The sequence below is a fragment of the Coffea arabica genome, chromosome 2e, assembly GCF_036785885.1.
Source record: "Coffea arabica cultivar ET-39 chromosome 2e, Coffea Arabica ET-39 HiFi, whole genome shotgun sequence".
In the NCBI taxonomy this organism is placed as follows: Eukaryota; Viridiplantae; Streptophyta; class Magnoliopsida; order Gentianales; family Rubiaceae; genus Coffea; species Coffea arabica.
The window spans coordinates 51,224,242-51,247,296 of record NC_092313.1 but is presented as its reverse complement, the minus strand read 5'-3'; the positions used below and the strand labels follow the sequence as shown (position 1 = coordinate 51,247,296).

The window sequence follows — 23,055 nt, the reverse complement described above, 5'->3', positions numbered from 1 at the left end:
TGGACGATAAATGATCAACTTCCAAAACTGCGTGACCACAATTCACTATTGGACATCAAGTCTATCAAGATCATATAATAGTCGATTTTAGGCAAGAATCCTATGGTTTGTTTATATTAATCCTTAATTCAAACACAATTTGGCATTAGAAAACATCAGATGTCTACAAACAAGGACAATATTACTACAGAAGATTTAATGTTGGTAATTTACAACAAAGTACAACCGTAAGGGAACGAGTTTCCCAGGATCAATGGACAATTTACACCTCTGCAAAAGATCCCCTAGTGAGAGCCCAATGCTAAAGAACAGGTTCCATATTTAGAGCAACGTGAACATAAAACCGCAATTAAAATATGTATTAGGCTGCTATTGTTATCTAGTCCAAAACTGTAAACCAATCCCCTACTACACTAAGGTTTCGGCTTAAATGACGGTAATCAATGAAATTAAGATCCAAGTGCTCCTTAGCTAACTGCTTCTAAATCAGCCTCTGCATCTGTCTCTCCATCTATCATCCCTGTTTCCGCATCCGCTTCACCATCTGCATCTGCTTCCATCCGTACATCATGACCACCATCAGTCTCTGAGCTTTGCTTCTGAATCTCATCAGGCGTTCCACCCTGAGAAGTACTAGCTGTTGCAATGGTGTCATCTGTATCTAGTGGAGCTGCTGATGTTTCAAGATTGGCTTTGCTTCCTTCAACATTGATATCGGTTGCTGCAATCTTGCCAAAGCAGTAGGAAAAGAGAAAGGAATACTCAAAGCAGTTAACAGACTGAGAAGGTAAATGGTAAAACAAATATCATTATTCTTACACAACAAATTTCGGGCCTATAATATCAAATACAAGATAAATTGTCATCACCAATGATCCGAGTATGCTAGATAATCCTCAATGCACCACTTATTACATGAATGGAAGGCTACAACAGACATTTTACAAGGACAGTAGCATTCTAGGATGGAGACTGGCTCTTTATAATGGGGTAACACAGTATATGGTCGTGATTGACGGGTACGACAAGGAATGTCTAGCACAAAGTTTTGGCTTATGGTCAGACAATTCAATCTTTTATACGGCGCATGACGACGCCTGCTGCATGATTATCAGTTATTATAAAGAAACTACTTATCAGCCCTCAAAACAAAAATTTTTTTGACCATATTGTGCATTTGTTACTCTTTAATTTGACAGCTTTCGATTAATTCTACATGGTTAGCGCTGAAGAGGATCAGGCTGGTGTGACTGCCAGATATGCAGATAGATGATCCTCTGAGGCGTATGCAATCTAAGTAGCATACTAACCTGAAATTTGATGGTTGAGAACGGTTCAGCATGGTCACTCAGAAATTAAATCCAAAAGATTTGGGTCTCAAACAGCAATACTGCAATCTCAAGTTTCAAAAGTTGCAATGATGTGTGCTCAATTTACAAGTTTTTTGACAGTAGATGAGGTTTCCCCATATTCCTTTTACCTCCCAAGAAAAAACATAAAAACTCTTATTTTTCTTCTCTTGAATATGCCAGTGACTTGTATAAAACACAATAAATTCTTGCCTTCTTTAGTTTTGGCAAATTTAACAAGTAGGTTCGGTGAAATAAACATAAGTCCAGTGGCAACTTCTTACTACTATCAACTACATATGATCTCATCACTAATATGTGTATTTGGATCCAAAAATACACACACCTAACTCTTTATTCCACTGCAAATTGATCAAATTAACACCATATTCATCATCCACACACCTCCAACCAGAGAGATCAGGCACTTCTGATCCTCATAAAGTTAGATGAGGCACAAATCATATAAATGAAAAATGTCAATATGAGACCTGCATATTTATTCATTTAGGAAGTAGAAATTTTTTTCTTAGCAGAACTGATGAAAATAATTGGCAAACAAACACTAACATTCAGAGGGTTAATAAGAATGACAAGTAAGAAATATCCACGTTACTGAAATAATAGGCTTAATAAAAAGGAAGCAATAGAATAAAATTTGGGAGGAAAACTGCAAGAACACATGGAAGAAAACAAGTCATTACTTCAGATCATCCTTTTCATACGTATATCTTGATACCATCACTACAAGAAGCTATAAAGAATGATTGTCTGGCGAAAGATCAAAAGTTTCTGAAAGTAGTGAAAAACCTATGGATAAAGAAAACACAAACTCAGAAAGGTAGAGGCAAAAGATTTGCCCCTAAATTTTTTAGAGGCATCAGGCATTTCAGGTTAACTTTAGTTCACATTCGCACCTCCATAGTTACAATGTTCTGAACAATGACAACCAAAATCATAGCACATTACGAGTACCTGATTTTCTTCAGGTTGAATGGTGCTTTTCGTTTCTTCCTTTTTTGCACGCTTGGACCTGTCATTCGGTTTAGCTTGATATTTGGACCTCACATCAGGTGGCAGCAGTTCCAAGGGTACCACACCCTCAATTCCATGTTCAGTAAACTGCATACAAACCCCAATGATGACTTTAGTGACAAATATTGAATGCCTGTAGCTCTGAGCTATTAGCATAAGAGCTTTAAATAATAATGTACTCTAGAAAATCCCTCCAGGTCTTGACGAGCAGAGAACCGTAGCCCTTTCCAACAGTAAACCTGCACCACAAAATGATAAAATTGCTTGCTTCAAAGAGTAACATGAAATAGGTGAACACGTAAAAGGCATTTAAAACAATTTACTAGTGGATCTATTAATAATTAAAATTGCACTTATGCCCAAAAAGTACTACCCTTCAATGAACCAATATGGATCTACAACAATTTTTTATCAAGTGCAGCATTCTTTTCCAAAAGGGGGGATTTAAGGCAGTGAACATGCATATGAGGCAATCACTATTTCATTCCAAAATGTAAAAGATAGCACATTAGGCTGCTGGTTGTTAATCATGAAATTTTAAAAGAAAAACATGAAATAGTCACCAGAAACAACTGTAACCAAATTACATGTATGAAATAGAACAAATGCAATGCAGGATCATGTTAAAAAAATTGGATTTTATTCTTAAAGTATATTGTTAGTTATATGCTAATTTTTGCCGTTAATTTAAGATATTGTTTTGTGTTGCTGGTGCACAAGCAGTCGGCATGTGCCCCATCAAGTGTATTTGGATCTTTTGTCAATTAGGGAAACAACGTGATTGGACCCTAACATTACACATCTCAAGTACAGCACCCAATTTCCATTTTTAGCTATTAGCTAAGGTTTGTCTCGGCTCTCCTTGGCTTTCATATAGCTGAGAAGCTATTCTCTTTCCAAGCTTTGAGATTTCGCTTCATATATTCCTAATACTTCAGCATTTTTATCTAAATTCCTTCTAGTTTTCTTCACCAAAATGCATAGTAAATCTTCAAGTACCAGTAGGAACAGAAAGTAAACAGCAATATGTAGTTTCTACCGTACATGTCATGTAAACTATAAGCTAATCATGACTATTACTTGCAACACAATGGAATGAGCTGAAACTGATCCTTTTGCAGCCAATCAATGCAAATAAAAGGGAAATGCGCAAACATACTCGATTGTTCTTGTGATGATATTCCGCTTCAATTCCAGCAGATTCATCCATCTGCAATTTCGCAAATAAGTAATTCTCATTTAGATGAAGTCTATATCAACTTTTGACATATTTTACAACATAAGCAATATGTCAACAAGCTTACATCCTCAGCCAGGGGTTTCCAGTACTCGCTGATGGCAGGAGTCCGCACACGTTGAGGATCAGTTAAAGCATTCTGCAAAACCACAAGAAGTTTAATGAGTCACAAAAATTCAGCATTTGCTGAAGCACAGCCCAAAATACTCGTTTATCTTGACCTTCATCAGAGGTTTTAGAGCATTCAGCCAAAAAATATGGTTACAAACTGCTGCCAAACTTAGAAATCACAAAGCAGGTTGGTTAAGCATCAAAATTCAACATTATATTGCAATCTTCAGGGGACATAAGATAAATTTCAACCCATCATCACAATATTAGAGGCCAAATCTTGTTTGCTTAATATTTGCTAATCCAACTTCTTGCTTAAAAAAAAGCTTTTTTTTGGAATGTTCACCTCCCATTTCTTGTATTTTATGAGCTGAGAAGAAGCCATCTAATGTAGAAGTTGAAAAAACTGCCCCGGATACAGATAAATGCAGATAAATGAGATGCAAGAATTTGCTTATTAAACTTCCATGAAAAATACTTTTTTTACCACAATTCATCAGTGCCTGTCAACCGTATCTCATTGTCATCAACAAATTGCGGGCAACATATCATGAGTTATTAACAAGCAGAAATGACTTGTAGACTCCGCTTTACTTCACACAGTCTTCAATATTTTATTAAGAGAAAGAACTAAAATGCTTCAGTTCATGAAATCAATTGCCTGACTGATGAAAAAATGAGGCACCCATGAATAGTAAATAAGCAAGCTTACCAACAGAGAAAACACAACCACTCAAGGAAAGCAACACTTAAACTGAAAAAATTCCAAAACATTATTACAGCCGAAGAGCCAAAATGAAGTACCAAGATAATCTACAATAATCTTCATAAATATCTTTTTGTTCAAAAAAGTTTCAAAAAAAAAGGGCAAAAATTAAGCAAATAAGAACACCTAAAATTTAACAAGAAAAACTAGATTCAACTTGTTTTAGACAACTGCTAACAATCCTTGTGTGGTCTCTACTGTGAATAATATGTAATAAACTTGTAATGGAACAAAATACTTGTGCACTATGTAAATAAGTACGCTGACAAAGTAAACATGGTCCAGATTGAATTTAGATGTATCCACAAAGGCGCTAATATATATTTGTTCAGTGGGTTATCTATCACTGTTAGATGTCAAAATCCAAAATCACCATTAAACTAGCCTTATATTTAGAGTTCTGATCACTATTAACACAATACCTCAAAAAAGCCACTCCAATGTTTGGACTGCAATATTTAATTTTTCTGTAAGTTTGAGCCATTTAGACATGACAAGGAATGAGACAATCATGTAACTTGAATTTTAAGGGCATGCATGCCAACATGACATTACAAAAAATCTAAACATTAAAAAGATGAACAAAATGGTATCAGCAGTTCATCATCTCCCCTAACACACATTTTCATTCAACAAAAGTTTAATGTAAAAATTGAAATCGGCCCACCAACTTAGATGCACATCTTCCTTCACTTCATATTCACTTCTAGAATATTATTAAACAAATTGACACAGCACAAGCTGTTAATAGGCTAGCAGGAATAGCACTCTTTATTGACCTTAAGACTTTGTAGGAGATCTCAATATTGGGGGCAAGAATCACAGGTACCAAAGATCAAGAAAAAAACACAACAAACAACTTGAAGAAAATTGCAGGAAAACGGGCAAATAAGAAGGAAACCAGATCAGGAAACTCTATAGATAACTTTAGGCATTACACCCAAGGCTAGATTGCATCACACAAACCTCAAACGATGATACGTCTGCAGGAATTTTATTGATGTCGAAATCAGTCTTCTCTTTGGATTAGTAGAATATTCAGACTCATAGACTGAATCAAACTCCTGTTAAGATTCACTTTAACTAGAATAGATACAAGAACCTTTTCCTAACATTACCAACTACTAATTACTAAAACGGAAAATTAATTGCCAAAACAGAAATTTTCTGATACAACCTAAAACACTGAAATGCCCCAAACGGCTCAAATTCAAAAAGTCTCAAATAAAATTAAATGGCTACCTAAATGAAATGAAACAAAGGCCCGTTAGGACTTAAACCAACTCCAAAGTAGGCTCCTAAAGCATGCCAACTCAAAGCCTGCACTCTGCAACATCCTTGCCACGCCTCTTATTGGCGTTTAAGTAGCCATTTTATTTTATTTAAGATTTTTCAAATTTGAATCATTAGGGGTATTTCAGTAATTTAGCTGTCGCATGGAATTTTTTTTTTGATAATTAATTTTAATATTTGTTTTAGTAATTAATATTTGGCAGTTCGTCAAGGAATCCAATAAGGAATCTCTTCTGACTTGGAAACGTTATGAAAAGTTTGTTTCTATTCTAGTTAAGTGAATCTTAATGGAAATCTGATTTGGTCTAGGAGTCCACAAACATTGTACTTCTCCACAAAGAGAAGACACATATCTACATTAATAACAACTCTGCAGACACTTATCACCTTTTTGAGGTTGTGTGATGCAATCTAGCCTGGAGTAGGATGCCTAAAAATTTCTAGGAGCAATTCTTTGAGTATCCTGATTTCCGTGTTTTCTGCAATTTTCTTCAAGTATTCTGTTTAGTTTTAAATTCACTTTAAAATTTTTCCTGAGATTTTGACCAGAAATTCTAAGGCCAAAAAATGGTGCTATAAACTCATGAGCCTACCAACAGCCTGTGCTGCAGCACAACTCGGGAGGAATCTCAAACTTTTGAAACTACGTATGCAGGGAGTGTTGGTAAAAGGGAGTGGGTGACTCAGATTTGGAATTAGCAAGTGGTGGCAGAAGTTGAAGTTGGGTAAATAATGGATATAGGCTGGAATCCAGCAGGTCTAGAAAGCAGGGATATAAAAAGAAATGCTGGCAGCATGAAGAACTGATACATCTCTGTGGTTGGCAGGCAGTGGTTTGGAAAGAATTTTCAAGTGGTTGAATCAAGCCAAATGAGTTTTTCAGTTGGCTTGTTAGACGTAGTTATACACAGCTGCTATACATATTCTGCATATAGAGAGAATAAGTGCCTCGGGAATAACAAAATATGCTCTCTTCAGTCTGACTGACTGTCTTTTCAGGAGAAAGCCTTAGGGTTACGAAGTTCTTTAGGTATGGTTACGGCACTAAAATTCATCGGTGCATGCTTCACAAATAGCTTATGCACAACAATAACATTTATGTACTCAGCACCAGGGCCAAGAATGAAGCCTTGCAACCAACAAATGATAATATTATTGAGTAATAATACAAAAAAGCCAAAGATCTTACTGATACTGTTTCACAATAAAAAATCACAAAAGGATAAGGGTAAGGAACACACCGGATTCTGGTCTGCCCATTTCCACAATTGAGAAAGTTCTTTGTTTCCTAATCTCCACCGTGGACGACTGTCATTATTAGCCAAAAAGATAGGTCAAAAAAAGCAACTAAAAGTTCCTAAGATACATAGCAATTATCGTCACATTCTTTCAATGTACAACATACACATTGCAAGCCACCAAATGCAATGCTGTATATTCTTTTAACCCAAATTTCAGATGATCTAGTGTTTTTATTGTTAATTTAAATGCATCTCATACAAATAGATTGTAAGGAAAAAAAAAACTTCTTCAAAGAACAATGATCCAACAGAAAATAGGTTAATTCACATTCTACCCTCAGTGGATAAGCTAGATAGCTTCTTAACCTTCATCAGAAAGTAAAGGCTACTGACTTTGAATCACTTTCATCTACTTTTCTTTCACCCTCAATATTCAGAGGTGGTAATGAAAGCAATACTCGCAACAGTAGTTTCCGTGTGATGCCAAAGTTTGGGTTTTTTCTTACATGACACCCACACGCGGTTCCACATCCTTAGGAATAATTGTAAGAGGTGTTTTATAATTTACATTCCTTATTATGCTGTGTTCCATCAATATAAAAGTTGATAAACATAGCACTAATGCTCAGGTGGTCATAATTTAATTTATAACTATGTGAGACACAATTCAATGAAGCACAAGGGGAATATAATAGGGGATTCCATAAGTTTTTTTCTGAATAGGCCGTACTCTCTGTGATTCTTAGTAAACAGGCATGCTTTCCAGGTGGGCGTTTTGCAATATTCATCATTTTCAGTAGACTATTTTTCTTTTGTATGAAAAACAAATTCCAAAAACTTTCAACTGTGCCCTGCTTCGTCATACTGTTTGCCTTAAAGGAGCTGAAATTTGAACACAATTACAAAGATGAAGAGAAGAAGAAAATCTAGTAATCCTCCTCAAATTTCCTGATGAATAGCCTTGGAAAGGTCATTCTTGATGCACAATGAATACAATTTCAAAATTCATCTTATGATATTCTCAAGTCACTAGCTCACAAGGAGTAGACAGTTACTTTTTCACAAAAAAGAAGCTTACAAAAGCTAATCCTTCTCCTACTAGAACAACATTCCCTAATAAAAGATTTATCTATCCGCCAATAAATATAACTAACCTTGTTTAATTACTAAACTCTCAGTTTCAAATGGAGCTGTTTTGCAAAAACTTGCTTCAATCATACATATCTACTGTAAAAAATATCCCAAGAACACCTAAAATCCGACCAACAACACCCAAAAAACACAATAAAAAGAAAAACACACCAGCACACACACATCATCATCCCGCCCATCAACCACAGCCCCCCACCTTCCCCTCTTTCTCCACCCTCCCCCCTCCTTCCTGCAGTCCCATTCCCCTAGCCCTCCCCCCTTCCCTCCCTTCCACATTCACCTTCCCCTTGCCAGGATTTATACATATAGATCTGATATAGAGAGAGAGTCTCAATTACCTAGGTGAGAACCACAGATAGCTCTAATCCTCGTTTCACCACTTACCAGGAACTTCTTGCCAAATCTCAACCCGGAATCGGGATCTATGAAAAAAAAACCAAGGCTGGGTGTAAATCACCCAAAAACTCTTTGGAGTTTTCATAAACAGACATTATAAAATATTTTCCAATAATTATCTACAGTAAAAAATTTTCTAAAAGCACCCATCCCAATGGATAAGATTCCAACCTTAAAAGGAAACCCAATTACAAGAAATCTACAATTTTATGCAAGTCACTAAAAATCGATAACATAACATGAATTCCCCGACTCAAAATCAATAAATTGCATTCTAGCCTACGTTATGACTTCAAGAAAGGAAGCTATGGAAAAACACTTCAGAGGACTTGCTTGACTGCTGAGATGGACTTGAGAACCATTTTAAACTTTATCCTGTGGATGCAAGTGTGCAAATAAATAGGTCCTAGACAGCTAAGACATGTCAGTATCTGGTGTAGAAGTATCCCTATTTGCTTTTAGACAATATAATATTGAAATGCCTCTAAAGAACACACCTCAACATCCATTTTTAATGGTGACACCTCCGCAATAACAACATGACAATCTGAAAGTGTATAATTCCCCTATAACCAGCCAATTCAGCCTATTCAGACAATTGACCTATATCAGCAGCATAAAGCTTTTAATTAAGCATTTCAAAATTCATATCCCAATCTTGAGGTACTCTTCCGATGGAAGGTTGCCAGCATCAAACTACCATCTCCCTTCTTTTCAGTGCAATCATAAACAACAGCCTGTGTTCCTTCAATCAGCATAACAATACTAACAATCCTATTCAAGATGTTTCTGTCATCACAATTTTCAATTAATAAGAAACAGAATCTTCTCCAGACCCTCATGCACCTCAAAACAACAAAGCCTTTTTGCTTCACCTCTGCCACCATCCATCCTCCTCCCTTGAGGGCATCTTTTGACCGACATCTCTCAACTCTGTCATGCTAGTAAACATCTGACATATCTGCCATCAATCCTCCTCATCATTAATATTTGGGAGAAGGTTACAAGTGTTCCTGTTTCAATGCCCGAGAACCAAAGATAAACTCAGGAAGGTATTTAGCTAGGTATAAAATCCAGATAATACACCACCAAATTCACACCACCAACTTGGGGTACCAAGCCAACCTCACAACTAGGAAGTAAACCCTCTCCACAACAATTATCCATGCATCACCTATCATATTCCTTTCTAACCCTTTTGTAGATATTGATTTGCTTCAAGGACAGTATCAACGAGTTCTTTTTCCATTCAGATTAAGTATATGTTTTGTTATTCATCCACAGAATTATTTTCAATCTCCATGTTCAAAATCTTGAGCAACTGACACCAATTTAGCCAGAAAATCATTGTATAATGTCTGGTAATGCTATACTGTAGTTGCTGATTTAAGGTCTTCCAAGACAAGCTCCATGAATACAAGTTTTCAAGTTTTGAAGTAAATTCCCTAGTGTCCTTCTACTTCCCCTGCCGTAACTGATCTCGTACTGGCCAAATCTTTGTCATCAAAAGACAAGGTCTCTAAATTTAAGTTTCAAAGTTTCAACCTAAAATTCCCAGTCTCCTTTTAAAGAATCTAACAGAAATCCACTAGATCGTGCTAACCAGTTATCTCCTACACATAAAGTTTCTGACATGATATTCTTTTAGTGAAGTTCATTGATTTGTCCTTAAGGCAGCGTTATGGCAATGACTATTTCACATGCATGCGTTTTAATCAGTGAAAATGTCGTTCTGCCATATTTACAAACCAAAGACTTGAATACACTTAGATGTCTATCCAGCTAATTTCAAACTGAAAGCTAAGCAACAAGATCATGCGCCACAAAGTCCAATTATGAGGTTCAGAAGACAAATAAAGCATAGTTGCAACAAGAACAGGAGGGTATTTACTGCAAATATCCAATCCAATCAGAAATGTAAGAAGATATACTTTGACAATTAAATTATTTTTATGTTTAAAAATTACCATACTGCAGGAAATAACCATTCTTAGTTCAGTATTTCATTTTTGCTCTTTCTGTTTCGCTAGCGTAGTAAACAGTGACTTGTCTCTAGCTTAGCTAAATATGCTATAAACATTAACCACAGTATAGGATGGAAAGACCCTTTTCACTGAACTATCATAGGTTTCATAGATATATGTGGACATTTGCTCACTACAAGATATATAGTTTCTTACTAATTAGATCATGTATTTACACAAAAACAATCACCAAAAATCCAAATTCAGCATCAATTTGCACCTAGAAAAGTTTGACATAAAGTAAAGGGAAAATGAAATGAAATTTTCTAATTATAAAAGCACAAAGTGCAGAAACCTTGCCAATTTAGCTATATCAGACACTTTAATGACATTCAGTCTTCAAGTTTTAATCACCATCTACAGATCCGACATCCAATATAGTTGAGTAGTGATACAAAGTTTAGCTATGATCTCCAGCTCATTTTTCCTTAGTCACATAGATTATGCACTACTTACCGTTTTTTCACACCATCTTGAGTTAGTTTCTTTTCTAGTGGTTGCTTCTCAAATGGCGGGCAGCCATCACGTTTCCACCATACCTTGAAGTTGAAGAGAAACAAAGTAGAACAAACACTAATGAGTAATTATCAGAGTGCAAATGAATTATAATAAATGGCAAAAAGAAAAAAAAATCTATTTGTGTAATTCACAAAGAAAGCCTGAAAGGGGGATTAAAATTGCTCACCCAGTTCCTTTCACGTTCTAATATATGCTCAATACTTTTGAGAAATTCTTTGCCTCTAGGTGGAGTCATGTCAAGGAGCTTTTTGACCCTTTCTTCACAGTTTTTAATTTCTTCTTTCTAGATTAGCAACTGAAATTAGTTAATATGATGCCAAGGAAAGCTATGCAATAGAATACAACATAAACGCTAAATTAGAGACTACAAAAAGGATATGTAAGCCTTTGCAGTCAAGGACTTTGCTAAAGCTAGTCCTACTCCTGCAAAGGCTAACAAAACTTTATTAATTCACCATGCAAGTAATTCTAAATTTCTTGCACCAGTACATTCCACACCTTATCAGAATAACATTGTCACTATTCTCAAAAAAAAAAAAAAAAAAAATTGTTACTATTCTGGAACTTGCCAATTCATAAATAATTACTTAATCTCCTCCACGACAAAAACAAAGAAGATCAAACCTCCTCAAATCATGAGCTTATACTAGCTCGAATGTGAATTCAATTGGGAGGGATTACTAAGGGCAACTAGTTCTACTTCTTTTAGGAGATACCTTCTAGAAGCTTTATTAAATTGCAGGCCTGATTGCTTATCAATCTATTCATTCTTGTTTTATTGCACCTGTAAGTTAGTGTCTTTATGTGGTCAGCAGTTAAGTGGTGCCGGTATGTTGTTTCTTACTTCAAACAAAATAAATAGTAAAGACAAGAAGCAAAAAGAGCACAACCATGTGTGATACAAATGCGAGCACATTAATTTTCTTTTCCTTATGCTCCAGCTTTGCATTTCATTTATGTCTTGAAAACCAACAACTCTACTCTTGTCATTTCCTGTGTTTCGACAGATCAACCTTCACAGAAAGTCAAGGATTTGATTTTGGCGTGTAAGTTCAGATAAAGTAGAATCCCAAAACCTAGTTGTCTGTAGTGGAATGGGAATATAAAACCACCTTGCATTCAAGATTGTCATTGAAGGACACAATTTTAATAGATCATATACAACTGAGACAATTTTAGACTATTCCTATCTCCATTTTTTGCACATCCATCCATCTCATGAAAATGGATACAGCCATTATCCTTCGCCTCCCCCCTACCTTGAGAAACAAATATTTGTGTTCACATGCAAGTCCACATACTAGATACAGGTCTTTATCTATCATAATGATGGCAGCTTCGAAAGGTAGTTTTAGATGGTAATATAGGGGCATGAGCGCCTATAGGCAGGTTTCTAACCAATGGTAGTGGCACAGCTAAGGGATTCCCAACAGCAAAAATTGAGTATGTTCAGATAGAGTATTATTTGAGATATTATTTGGAATAATTACTGTAGCACTTTTTGTGATGTGATGTATGTGAGATAAAAAGGTTGTTGGGAAGATAAAAAGAGCATTAAAAAAACATGTTTATGATGCAATGAAAAAATTTTTTGCAAATGATCTCTTATCCAAACTAGTTACTTCCCCATAATGTCTGCTCACTGTTAAAAGTGAGTCCATTTCCAAGAGTGCATTTACCTTTTATAGCTTTTTCAGTTTCATTTCTTGTTCTTTCCAAGGACTTCCTTTATACTCGTCTCTAGATTTTTCCAAAAATAATAATAATCAAAAGAGATTATTTTTCTGTTTCAATAAAAGATCGAAGCTGCTAATAGACCCTGGGTATAGGGAAAATGCATTCATGCAAAAAGAGAGATAACTATGGTTATATTGGCAAGAGAAGAATATCACAGATCACAAACCATTGTTTCAGAGGGCAAATCTTTATCATTTTTTCCTGGTGCCTGCAAGAAAAGTGGGAAATAATCACTCTCTTAATTATTGTGGTAACATGAAATAAAAGGAGAAAAAAAATATTATTTATGAATGCATGGTGAGATTTCCAAAAAATAAAACATTCTGCATGCCTTATAATGCTATAATCAACGATATAACCTTCTGGAAAGTCCCACAGGGATGTATGAGCATCAAGAATACAGAAGGAAAACTTTAATGAAGAAATCCCAAATATTATCTGGAACTAAAATTTGCTACAAATTTCATGAGTATGATAATATTTTTATTTTTAATTTTAAGTGCCAAAAAAAAGATTTAAGAGTGCAAAGTCAATGAACATCAATTTTGAGAAAGAATAAAAAAGAACTGAGTTCGTTAAACTTGTATAAAATAAGCTGGGCTCTTATATCCTTAATCCCCCTGCCAGTCATGCTTCAAACTATGGTTTTTTCATATTGAAAAGCAGTCTACTATTTTATCCAGCATTTGCTGTAAAAGAATATGTTCAAGATCCAGTGTAGAAGTCTTAGAACTTGGGTTTAGTCACTTTGCTTCCACGTTCTGCCACCCCTAAATCCAGGGCATCAACAATAAGGTTGGCCCTCAAATATGCTTGGCTGTGGCTGAGCTCAACCAGATGGAGTTGCGGGCTTCCATGTAATAAGGTCTTCATCATTGTACCTAGAATGTGATCCCAACACCAACCTAGGATAGCCACCTACATGTCCTCATCATTGTAATGAACAACCCTAACCCCTACGATCCATCCTTAACACAAAAGAACTTTTGAACCTCCTCAGCTTGAACTACGTCTGGTAGATATAGTCTAGGATAAATATGCTGAACGAAGAAGAATCACAGGTCTACGACATTCAGAAAACTTTGGATACTGCTAACAGTTAATCTTTGTGTTATTGCAATTCCAGACCCCCCAGCCAATCTAGATACTATTATGTCCATCACCACAATTTCAATTTCAATCTCAATTTTTGAGTGAACCAAAAAGAGAAAAATCATAAGGTTACAAGAAGTAAATGCCCAAATTGCCGAACATAAGCATCTACCTAAAGCCTTCAATAAAACCAAATTAATGTTTCACGTTGTAAAGTTAATGCCTAAGCATTGGCCATAGACAAATGCCTGTAAGTTGTAAGATGGTAAAGCTTATCAGCAGCAAAACCAAAGCACCCACAAAACAAGGAGACATTTTTTTTATTGGGTACAACACGTTGCAAATAAGGAGTTAGTGGGTGCTGATATCATAATGAGAAAGCCTCATAAAAAAATCTAAAAATAGCAAGATAAGATTGAGTCTTTCTTTTTATATTTTCACATACAAATACTCTTACCTTTAAATAATCAAACAAAATGAGGCATTGAACCAAAATGTGACGTCGAAAATTTGGATCCTTTAGCTGTGTGACAAATATATATATATATATATATAGAGAGAGAGAGAGAGAGAGAGAGAGAGAGATTTAATTAGCCACTGAACTTTAAGATCTAAAAATCCAAATTACAAGGAAATTCAAAAATCCTTACTTCTAGACCCATAAGTTTAGGGCTTGTCAGATATTTTATGCTGAAATTTGCTGCCTCATCCTCAAGGTTAATGGCATTGCCCTCGTCGTCACTCAAAGGCTGAGCCTCAAAGGTGCTCAACACAGTCTGCAAGAAATTTGCAAAGCGATACAACTAAACTTACACACAATTTGCTGTACAGATAGTATCCAACATTATAAAGTAAAATCAAATCAAATAATTGCTGACTGACAATGAGGATGGTATACCGTTAAACTAGAGTTAAACTTGTGCCATTTGGATGGTGTTACAGACAAGGAAGCTGGATTGGAAAAGTATTCCTGAAAACCACAATCAACAAAGTTGCTATAATGACCACAAAAGGAACATGAAGGCAGATAGAAGAAAATCAAATTAAAATGAGATACATTATAAATAATAGTTTAAATGCCATTGCCTATAAGAACACAAGAAAATAAGAAGACAGATAAAAAAGACATTCAGCCGTTAAATGATAAAACTGTGGACTCAGGTAAGGTCTGAATCATGTGTCCATTCCATCTGGAGATGACTTATAAATCAAGAGTACTAGCTTCAGCTTTAGTGGGACATTTTCTAATTTTTAGAGTTTCAATTGCCTCCAAAATAAAGAGTACAATGCATCTCAACGCTCTCAATATATAAGCTACTAAAACTATCTACATGATGGGAAGAGGCAGTGCAGCTATAATTAAGATTGGGTTCATTTATTTCCTTTTAGAACGAATAAAAAAATTTTGCACCTTAAAAAATTTTTCTTTGAAGTAATGACAAAAAAAGAAAATAAAACCAATAAAATCTGATTCTGTGTCTTGTTAATCTTTGTTCAAATTTTAAAAGCACAACATTTGATGATTTAGACTTGTGTATAATACTTTTTCCACCTTCCAAAACCAAAAAGTTTTAACAATTTTCCCTGTTGGTTTTCATTTCTTCTCTCTTGTTCTCCTCAAAATCAGTATTAACTCACAGAAACAAAAGTCAACTCAAAAAAAGTGAGTATCCATGTACCTTCTTGTGAAAACAAATGATCTACAGATGACCTATATCATTTGGGTACTCACAATATGAATTACTTTAGAGTCACACAATAGTTGTTTATTTTGTTAAAAGTTTTCTCATCATTTTCTCATTTACATGCTTGATCAGATTGACATGGCATCAATACAAAAAAATGGATAAAAATATGTAATAGGACCATACAAATTGAAACAGGAATAAGCAGAAGGCCCTGTCAAGATGACAAATAAAACAAAAATTTAGATCCACATGTTCCAAGAAAGATATCTGGAGTCAAGACCCACTTTTCGCTTGATTAAAGAACATACGTGCTTTTAGAATCTCCATCACATAAAAATTCTGCAACTTAAAAATTTCAACTTCAGATCATGGTGTTCAACATTCAAGTCTCACCAAGAGACGCAACTTATTAGCACCCTTAAATTCTGCACAGCCTAGGGGGATCCTAAAGCATGGACCAAGTAGACAACCATGCAGGATGCTGCAGTCCATATAAGAGAAGGAATGCACCATTCCAAATCAAATCCATTATAATAGCACATTCAGAGACTTTGGTTTTCTACTGCAATTGACTTCCAGAAACTGCTTGTCTACTCTTCATACTCAAGTCGCTACAACATCAACTGCTACGGATTGACTATACCACCAATTCCAATAACCAGGACCAAGGTACATAGAAACGTCACCCAGTACCAAAAGCATTTCTTTCACTTAAGTCCCCAATACACCTCAGGTTCCAATCAACAATCAAGATCGGTTCTAATATATAAATTTTGTAAATAGAAAAAGCATAGCTCTTTCCCACTTCAAAAAGAATGAACCTAATCATATGTAAACACATACGAGTACAGAGATATACAATTAACAGTAAATTAAGGGAAACAAGTAGAAAATAGCTGTTTCTGTTGGAGGAGGGAGAATCTCAATAGAAACTAAGAGAACTAACGATGTTTCAAAGAAAGATGTGGCAAAGATGCTTTAAAGACTTGACCAATTTTGCAAACTAATATCATATCCTATTTGCTAGGATGCTTCAATTTAAAGATCTTGACATCCATGCAACAGATCTAATGTAATCAACCAGATAAAAAAGTGCCTCTCACTTGAGAACAAGCATTAACAGCAACGAATTGATTGACATGCGAGACACCTATTAAAGAATCAAGGTTCAATGTGATTTACTTACCTGTAAACTCCAGAGTGTTTTATAGAAATTCAGATCAATAGAAATACCTGAAAACCAAAGAAAGAGATAAATGTAAGTATACTTGAACATGTATTTTACACTGGTTTTAATAAATAAACTTATAGGTAAATATACAAGACATTGAGGATTAAATATACCATCAGGGGCCTCTGTCTCATACTTTGTCTCATTTGATGTATTAAATACTCCTTTGATATTAACAGCTGCAATAGATTACAAGACATCAAAGACGACATATGCAAAAGAGACATGAAATGTAAATGTCAAAAAACTGTGTAGAAACTACCAGAACGTTCAGACAATGGAAAGAAATGAGCCAGAAACATAATTATTCGTCCACAGAACACCACATCATTTGCCTGCAAAATCAGATTTAAGCTCAAGTGAAACTCACATACAATTGTCCACAGCATACTATGTCCATTTTCTTAATCAAAACAAGGTAGTAAAGAGAATATCCACTAACCCTTTGCTGCTTCAAGGAGTAACATAACCAACTAGCAAGTGAGAGTTCAAGCAAAACTATGATAGTTGACAATCATTTCCATTATCAGGTCATTTTCAGAGACATTTAACCAGAAGAACCACAAGCACACTTTGGAAGACAAGAAATCAGAAGTTAAAAACTATTCTAAGTCAATTCTAGAAGAAGGTTGTTTAAATCAAGACCACTTTTTAATAATTTAAATGAGCAATGGAAACTCATAATTAATTAGTAAAACTGTCTCCATAGAACAAAACTTAAAACAGGAGAGTTTTCAGAAGAAAAAGAATAATGAAACTGCATGGAGACAACTAACACATATCGGAGATTGGCAAAAACTGAAATTAAAACAGGATAACAAAAAGTTATAAAAGGCACCAAACCGCTCTCTACCTTTGACAGTCGCCGGAGAAGCTGATTGCATGTTCTTAACATAACAAGCTTTCCTCGAGCAAACAATTCTGGCTGCAAGATTCAAGAATAAACAAAGACAGCTTTAACAAATGGACAACATATAATGACGTCAGAAGATATAACAAAGATATTCCATTTTGCAATAATTTTCTAAGGAACTTAGTGGATGTTTTGCATTGTTCTTTATGAAGATCGTAGCAAACTTATAGGTATCTGATCATTTTAATCAAGGCTTATCTCAATAGCTGGTAAAGTTTGAATGAGGCATATGCTTGCATGCACAAGATTAAATGTCCAAATAAACTTGTTATCAAAATGATTGTGAAGATGTGCAATTCTAACTAAAATCATAGGATTGAGTTTTCATTTGTTAGAGGAACCAGGCTCGCATGTGACCAAATTGAATTGCAAGTACCACACATGCTGCAAATAGGTTATCTAACTTTTTTTTTTTTTTGAATAGCTTACTTAGATAAAACACACTACTTTTTATATAAAGACAATCATGCACTAGCCCAGAAATTAAAATGGCCAGAAAATATTTAAAAAACAGCCACCTTGGATCACTGCAACAGGTAAAAATTGTATAATATCATTAGCTATGGTGACCTGGAGTCGGCACACAATAACCCTTCGGTCATCAAGAACTTGATATTCATGAGATCAAGTTTTCGTCCCTTACTGGATCTCAAAAACCTCAAACTGAGTTTCTATACATAAGCTCCCATTTTTATCTATTTCAAATTCATTTTAACTTATTAATTTTCTTGTAATTAGTTTATAGTGGCTTTTATGTGTTAGCATGTCTAAACTTATTCTACCAAGTAGGGTATAATTGAGGTTGTATGATGAACTTGAAAGATCCTTATCTTCAATTAATACGATCTAAACATCTGACTATCCTTATTTTAGTGTGTTGCATAAAAATGAAAATTATATATGACTAGGATTCTCTGAGTCATAGGTTATTAAAACATATATTCGGTTATTTCTAGGTATATACTGTCTTAGTCATAGGTTATTAAAACAAATATTCAGTCATTAATAGGAAGAGTCTATGTCAATACGAAAATTATCAATCAAATGCAATGCACCAATGATGTGCCTATGAAACAGCAAATAATGATGATCACCACATGGCCATCAGAGCGTGAATCTAAATCTACCATAAGTCCCACCACACCCAATTAGACCCAATTAGCCATCTAAAGCAATCCAAGTTGGTAAGTCTGATAATCAATCACATACATAGTTTCAACATTCATAGAATTTATCTAGAAACAGGGCTTCTTAAAGTATAAATAAATCAATATTATAACTATCAAATAATAACTGTTTATTAAACAGGGCTAATAACTGTTTAGTAACTGTTTATTAAATATGGAAGGTATACAAGCTCAGACTCTCTGAAACATAAAAAAAGACCTATGACCATGGTTCCTGTACTAACCAAGAAAAGATAATTGATCCAAATTACACCCATGCATACAAATTTACGACATGCACATGCAACTAACAATGAAATAAAGCCAAAGTCCAAATACATGAGAAAGCGTCACACAGTGCATGAAAAAGCAAGTGTTAATCCTAAACAACAAAACCAAAGCAGAGGTGCATGATTTGAGTATCCTACATGCGCAATAATGCAGTATTGGACATCTGTATCAACAAACAAAGCTATCCAATATTAGTAGTGCAGAAATCTGGAAATTCTTGACATGCCTTCCCTAATATTTCTTGTTTGCTCTCTATGTACCCGAAGATGTCTTCACAATTTCTCATAGTGGACATTTCGGTCAAATCTTCCAATAGCTGAAAAATCATGCCGCCTTCAATATGTTCTTTCTCACAAAGATAAAGGACAATGTCTGTGAGAGAGAGAGAGAGAGAGAGATGGTCACAAGTTCAGTAAATTTGACACAGAAAAACAAGTACAAAGAGAAAGACTATGGTTGGAAGAGAGAGAGACATAGAGAGAGGGGGAGAGAGAGAGAGAATATAATGAACATGCAACCAAGTTCAAAAAATTCATTACCAATGCCGAAGCCCAGAATGCTTAATGAGTTCTAAAGTAGAGTATGCACTTACCAAGAAGACGTGGAATTTGTCCAGGACTATTTTCCCCTTCAGCAACAGATTGCCCATACTGCATGACTTTCTCCCCTGACTGAACTGCAGCTGACTACCAAAGGCAAGGAACAATAAATTTTCTGCAAACATCAAGTTGATATCCTATACATGCACAAGATGGTGCAATGTTTCAATAAATGAGTGAAAATTCAAAATAGCATTCTTCTATCCTCACAAAACAAAAGCTTTCCATTCAAATCAGTCTAATCTTTTTCAAGTGATTAGTTGAGATTGGGACTAAAACTTCATCCTAGCCTTCAAACTGAACAGGTTTGAATCAAAAGAAATTACAAAACTCCAAAACTTAAAGGCTTTAGAAATCTCAAAGACGGTTTCATGATTCTTCTGATATACTCTAATACCAGAACTTGTTTAGGAAAATCTTCAAAAAGTACTTTACAAATCAGTTATCTATTCTGAAATATATTCAACAAAAAGTTTATTTCAAAAGATTCTTTTCTTTTTTACTAGTCAGTTTTTGCTTTTAGACAAAGTTTTTGGGAACTTAAAAATGACAAAACTTAATTGTTTTTACAAACTTCAAAATAGTTTCAAAATTCTCGAACATTCTATGCAAGAACTTTTTTTTTATAAACTCAGAAAATACCATTTTATGAACAAGCGCAAACAACACCATAGCCCACAAGAATGAAAGTGAAGTCCTTACAGAACAAATAAACCTATTACAACTGAAGCATGGGCTAGATTTTCTTCTATTTCGTCCTCTTCTTGTTTTTCCTATTAGGTGTAGCAAAACATAGCCAAAGCTTCGACATCCAAATTGCAAAAACAAAACAAAGGCTTACGGAACTACAAACTTTTAAGTGCATATCCGGTGCTTCAATCAACAGAAGTTTCCTATTAGTGTTGCAGTGATGGATAGACATGATAGTTAAATTTACGATACATAATGCAAATAACAGACAATTTTACACTAAAAAGCAACATCAGTATACCACTAATTCCTGCAGTAGCGTGCGCAAAATGTTTTCCAGCAATTGATTCTCATCTTGAGCTAATTTTGTTTGCTTCTGCAGTAGTCCGGAATTAAAAAAAAAAAAAAACACACACACACACGCGCACAAACACAAAAGAAAGCACTATTATTAATCAGTCGATAGAACAATGTCAAGAAGAGAAATTTCTGGAGCATGCTTTTACCTGAGGTTTTATAGCTTCTTGCACTGTCTGAAGGGCAAAATCTTCAGGCGGGCCAGGATTCACTATCGCATTCCTGAATAAATCCTGAAAACCCACATAATTACAATTTAATTGCATGGTTTCATCTAAACCCTAGAATAGCAAAAATTATCTCTTACCAAAGAAAAAAATTATCCGAATACTAAAGAAGAAATTAGGAAAGCATTTATAACTTTAAATAGAAAAAGAACTGCAAATAAATATGCAAAGTACAAAAAAAAATGAAAAGCTATAACGGGGAGAGTGGAATTCACCATGGGCGCGGAGGTAGTCAGGAGTGAAGGAACTGACGATTGTTCGAATTAGGCCTCGTTTGGTTCACGGAATCCTCAAATCATCCAAAAAGGGAAAGTGAAACTGGCAAAAAGGCCACAAAGTCTAATCAAAATCACAAAAAGGCCGGTGTTTTTAAATTCGGACCTGCTAGTGGACCGGTTCTAGATTTACCGGTCCAACCGGCTGGTTCACTAGTTTTTTTTTTTTTCCCAACAGTAACAAGGCAATGGATAGAAAATAATATGAAATATGTCGAGTACTAGTCACTTAATTCAATTTGTAAAATTAATAAAGTTGCTAAAATGTAAAAATTCAACAAATAAAAAGGAACCCATCAAGTATTTCTATTGATGCCACCATCAAAACCTTTAAGACTCGGTGGGATGGGAGGTCAAGGGTTCAAACCTTGCCTCCCACCAATTGCCACTATATGTGATTTAGCACTTTAAGTGGTTTAAATTCATATAGGTGCATAGTGCACCCATTTGATCCGATAGTAGTTCAATCTCTGTCGGTTCTCCAGTAGACTCAGTTGGCCTTCTCCCTTATAATAGCGTAGAGTAAGTTGGGCTTCTCCCTTGTTTTTTGGTTTCTCCCTAAAACAATATGAAACACGTTCAAAAAGATGGCAAATTTAACCATTATCAACTCCCCTACACTTGAATCGTTGCTTGTCCTCAAGCAATATCAATAACTACACAGCCAATGATCCAAGTGCAAAATCAAATAATATGCTTTTTCAAATTCAAATCCCAAACTCAGTAATCTGCCATTATGCCATTATTCAAATTCCACTAGATACTCATAATATCTAGTAAAAGAGAGACAATTATACTCAAATTTAACCATGCTTAATTCAATCTCCCATCCTAACCCTAACTCCACAAATAAATAACTCATACAGTCAAAGATGGTTAACCCCCTACACTCTTCTTTTCCTCCAAACTTAGCTTCAAGAGGGAACTATTCACACATACTTGAACAACCACTTAAGTTACTAGAGCGTCTTTTTACGCGAAAATCAACATTTTTAGGTGAAGATTCCAGATTACTCAACACTCGCATACTCAAGCCACTCAATTACTCCTAATTCTAGCACCTTTTTACGTTAAAGTCGACATTTGTTAATGAAGACTCCCAGTTATTTAGTACAAGAATTATTGGAGTAAAACTCTTATTTTCCACACTTCTCTCTCTCTCTCTCTTCTTTTTTTTTTTAAAGAAGAAATCCCACTTAAAACAATATATAGAGTAGGAAGAGTATCACTAAATTGACTGTATCAATCACTTAGTTGTAGATTTAAGTAACAGGAGGAGAAATCTCATTAAACAAGCAAATATAAGCATAATTTTCCTTACTTTACCAAATATACTTTCTAAAATGCAAAAATTCTAACCGCATAATAACTAATTCCAAGTGTCATGGGAAATGAATCATTCAAAAGCACATTCCAAAATCCAACAAGTAGCAGAGTTAACTTCTTGAAAATCAAATTTTGTTGACATTGCTAAAACATTTTGGGCCATAGTGGAGTTTTGAAAAAAAATTTGATAGAGTTTCCTCTTATAACTGGACGAAACTCTTTGCCAATAAACCCAAATTCAAGAAAAATGTTGACATAGCAGTATTTCCAAAACATACTCCAACATTTCTGACAATCAACAAACATAATCACAGTCACAAAATTCAAAACTATTCACTAA

At 34.9% G+C, this 23,055-nt stretch overlaps 1 protein-coding gene across 1 annotated transcript; it reads right to left on the bottom strand.

Annotated features, from left to right (window-relative positions):
* Positions 1–160: 160 nt before the first annotated feature.
* Positions 161–21,481, bottom strand: LOC113732553 (THO complex subunit 1). The gene is made up of 21 exons (XM_027258392.2): positions 21,330–21,481; positions 21,037–21,120; positions 20,832–20,906; positions 19,834–19,927; positions 19,468–19,613; positions 17,725–17,796; positions 17,134–17,206; positions 16,985–17,050; positions 16,827–16,873; positions 14,851–14,922; positions 14,603–14,728; positions 14,410–14,475; positions 13,027–13,068; positions 11,290–11,406; positions 11,061–11,143; positions 7,033–7,099; positions 3,689–3,760; positions 3,544–3,594; positions 2,564–2,623; positions 2,325–2,471; positions 161–728 (listed from the first exon to the last, which is right to left on the bottom strand). The coding sequence occupies exons 1-21, from the start codon at positions 21,330–21,332 to the stop codon at positions 468–470; spliced, it is 1,824 nt and encodes a 607-aa protein (XP_027114193.1). The 5' UTR covers positions 21,333–21,481; the 3' UTR covers positions 161–467.
* Positions 21,482–23,055: the final 1,574 nt, after the last annotated feature.